The sequence below is a fragment of the Polyodon spathula genome, chromosome 57 (genome assembly GCF_017654505.1).
Source record: "Polyodon spathula isolate WHYD16114869_AA chromosome 57, ASM1765450v1, whole genome shotgun sequence".
NCBI classification, from domain to species: Eukaryota; Metazoa; Chordata; class Actinopteri; order Acipenseriformes; family Polyodontidae; genus Polyodon; species Polyodon spathula.
In genome coordinates this window covers 837233-840770 of record NC_054590.1, presented here as the reverse complement: position 1 = coordinate 840770, position 3538 = coordinate 837233, and the positions used below count along the sequence as shown (strand labels likewise).

Below are 3538 nucleotides of genomic sequence, written 5' to 3'. Positions count from 1 at the left end.
TAATTTGATCATACTGTATATAGTGAGCGGGTCTCCCACTAAGCAATATAAGACGTAGTATAAGTTCCCTGTTTAATGACAGACGTGGTGTTGTGCTCCCAGGGTTCAAGGCGGAGTGGCTGGCAGTGAAGGATGAGCACCTGTACGTGGGTGGCCTGGGGAAGCAGTGGACCACCACCACTGGGGAGGTGGTGAACGATAACCCCCAGTGGGTGAAGGTGGTGGGTTTCCGGGGCAACGTGGAGCACGAGAGCTGGGTACCCCAGTACAACGCCCTGCAAGAGGCAGCAGGCATCAAGTCCCCAGGTGAGACTCAGTTGATGGGGCGGGTCTCTTTTGAATGTGGGTGTAATTTTTTGGGTTATCGATGTTAGCTGGAAATCCCATACTGTCACTTCAAATTAGTCTTTTTATAATGCCCACTAAACCAAAGGAACAGAGTGTACTGAGAATAGTGAGCTATGTAACAGAGGGATGATCTATGCAATTGACAGAGCATCTGAATGGTGTAAAATGTAACAAACAGGGAGAGCAGCAGGCAATAACAGTGCTGCTTTGTTCAGTCACAGTTACGCTGCAGTAATTATAATTACAATTACACTAAAAAGTAACAAACTACACACCTAACATGTTTATTCTAAATAACTAAGCAAATCATATCTAAGATTATATAATAATGATGGAATGACAACTAAATGCGTAATTGAACTGTAATCGATCAATGATATGATTACAATGACGCAGGTGTTCCGAGATTCAATTACAATTACTTTGTAGTTGCATTGACTTGCACAATTACAATTGTAATTGACCCTAGGTTTGGAATATATTGTGTAATAAACTTCTGGGACATCTGAACAAACACCTAATGTGCGAAGGAAAGAAAGGCAAATGTAATTTTGGGAGCATAACCCTGTTTTCTCCTTCCAGGCTACCTGATCCACGAGTCTGGAGCCTGGAGCGACACTCTGCAACGCTGGTTCTTCCTGCCACGGCGCGCCAGCTCGGAGCACTATGACGAGAAGGCTGATGAGCGGCGCGCCACCAACTTGGTCCTGCGGTGCTCGCAGGACTTCCAGGACATCGCGGTGAGCCGCGTGGGGGAGCTACACCCCACCCACGGCTTCTCCTCCTTCAAGTTCGTCCCCAACACCGACGACCAGATCATCCTGGCGCTCAAGTCAGAGGAGGACGACGGGAAAGTGGCCACGTACATCCTGGCATTCACGCTGGACGGCCGAATTCTGCTGCCCGAGACCAAGATCGGAGACGTCAAGTACGAAGGGCTGGAGTTCATTTAAAGATTCGGGGGGGGGTTTGTGGGTTTAAGTTTTTCCTTTTCTGTCATAAGATTCCTTGAAGTAACGTAACTAATTGGTACCTGCTAGAGAAGGTGGGACTGGAGTTGCTAACAGCATATCCAGACAGTAACCACCTTTGTCAGTGCCTGTGGCTTAGCAGACTGGACCGGCTAAACCAACGCAGAATGTCCCGAAGTGGTGTTAGCCTTCTAAAGACGATTACTCCCCATCCCTCAACGCACTGCAATGAAGGACAACAGCTGAACACTTTACCTTTTGACCCTTTTATAGGAAGATCGATTACAATAGTTTATATAAATCTACATAAAAAAATATGACTTTTATATCATACCCGTCCTAAGACTGGTGGAGGGATTGGCACACGTTACCATTGCCTCTTGGTAATAACATACTATTGCAATTTCACAAGCCTCCAGGTGCTTTACAAGCTAATGGTAACATGCATTAACTTCAGGGGTTATATATCTCACTAATATTACATCAGAAATGATTGCCACACTTGGGGAGGCAGAAGCAGGATGGGTTTATTCAGCAGAGCCCACTGGCTTGAAACATGCTGTAGTTTTTAAGCACTGTGGCTGGTATGTACGTTCAGAGTGATGGATTATCATGTGAAATACTCTATTGAAGGACAGTCTTTGTCTGGCACAACACATTCACAAGCCACGAAGGTCATTTCCTGCCAATTTTAATTTATCTTATTCCCTTTTAATAAAGTTTTAGCTCCAGTGGGCTCTCTCTCTCTTTTTATTATTGTTATTGTCTGAATGTTGGTTCCAGTTTTGGACTGGAATGATGTTCTTGTCATAGTTGCTTCTTAACGGTTCACAAGATATTTGCATGTGGACTAGCCTTTTAAACCTGTACGCAAAACCCCTATTCTGTGTGTAGTCTCAGTAGATTTAGCAAACGGTGTGTGCAGGGTATCTAATCTGAAGAGTGAGATGGCCCTGTTGTAACACTTGGCCACTGGGTGACACCATTGATCTTGGCTGTCTCAACGGAAGATTTAAAAGCACAAAACATGGTGTGTCCTGCTTATTTAAAGCAGAAGAGAGAGAGATTTCAAACAAAGTGATCAAAAGAGACGTAAGCAGAGTTGTTAACCATAATCCCCTCCACTTTTAACCCTTTCAAAACAAAGTAACTTTGCAGAAAAACTATTAGGAGATATGTTACGTGCCATCGTGAGTAACGTGATATTTCTTGTACTAGAGCAGTTTTGGGTGATCTTAGCTTTCCTAGACCTGTATACAGGTGTGAAGTGTTAATTTGCACACTGGGAAAGAGACTGGTTAGCCACTACTGCCTTTTCTCTGTAGCAGTTTTTAGGTTTTGTAACTGTTTGAAGAGTAAAGAACAAGCCCCATCAGTACTGCCAACCATGTTCTGTGACTTTTTTAATGTGTGAATTTGTACAATTTATTTATTTGTACGCTACCTCTATAGACAAAGGTTGCCAAAAAGCACAGGGTAGAAATTGCACTACTTATGATGAAACCATCAAGCAGAATTGCTGAAGTGACAGATCACTCAGGTATATTTTGAACAACCAGGTGAAATCAGAACAGTAGACCCAAGTTCAAGGTCTGTCTACCGAGTTCAGATCCACTGTTAGTAATTTTGTTGATTTATCCTGTATCACAGAATTGGTAAGTTACCATGCTTGCTAATTGCAAGAGGAGACTAGAAAGAAAGCTGTGTGGGTCTGTGAGTCAGCAGGTAATGAAACTGCTTGCACAAAGAAGGGATAAGGGAAACATTGGTTGTTTGTTTAAACACCACTGGTTTCTGTGGTTTCTGTTTGCATTGAATCTTGCAATTTTATGCTTGAAATTCGATTTTTAATGTTATCAAAACTACTTTTATTGGGAGGGTTTTGTTATGCAAAGTGTTAATTCTTAAATTGATTGAACCTGAGTTAGTGGGGGATTATTGGTGGTTAATTAAGTGGAAAGCTAAGGTCTGTAAGAAATGAAAATTGCTGATGTTTTAAAATACGGTGCATCAACAGCTTTGAGTGCTAGTGTGTTTTGAAACTGAAACTGTGGGGCAAACACTATAAAACTACCTAATTCGGTTCCTTTTGAAATGAAAAGCCTGTTTCCCATTCAGACTCAGCACCCCTTAAATAACAGATGCAGCAAAATTCATGGATTTGCGGAAACTGTTTTTTTGCATAGTCCCCCGATTTATATTAGAAGACAGATCAGCAT

General features: G+C 42.5%; 1 protein-coding gene across 1 annotated transcript in view; it reads left to right on the top strand.

Moving 5' to 3' along the window:
- Positions 1-2050, top strand: part of LOC121307574 (soluble calcium-activated nucleotidase 1-like) — a 2718-nt gene extending 668 nt beyond the window's left edge. The window contains exons 2-3 of the mRNA XM_041239773.1: positions 44-306; positions 931-2050. Coding sequence (XP_041095707.1) covers positions 44-306; positions 931-1301 — 634 coding nt within the window. The 3' untranslated portion in view covers positions 1302-2050. The remainder of the gene's footprint in view (positions 1-43; positions 307-930) is intronic.
- The last annotated feature ends 1488 nt before the right edge of the window (positions 2051-3538 follow it).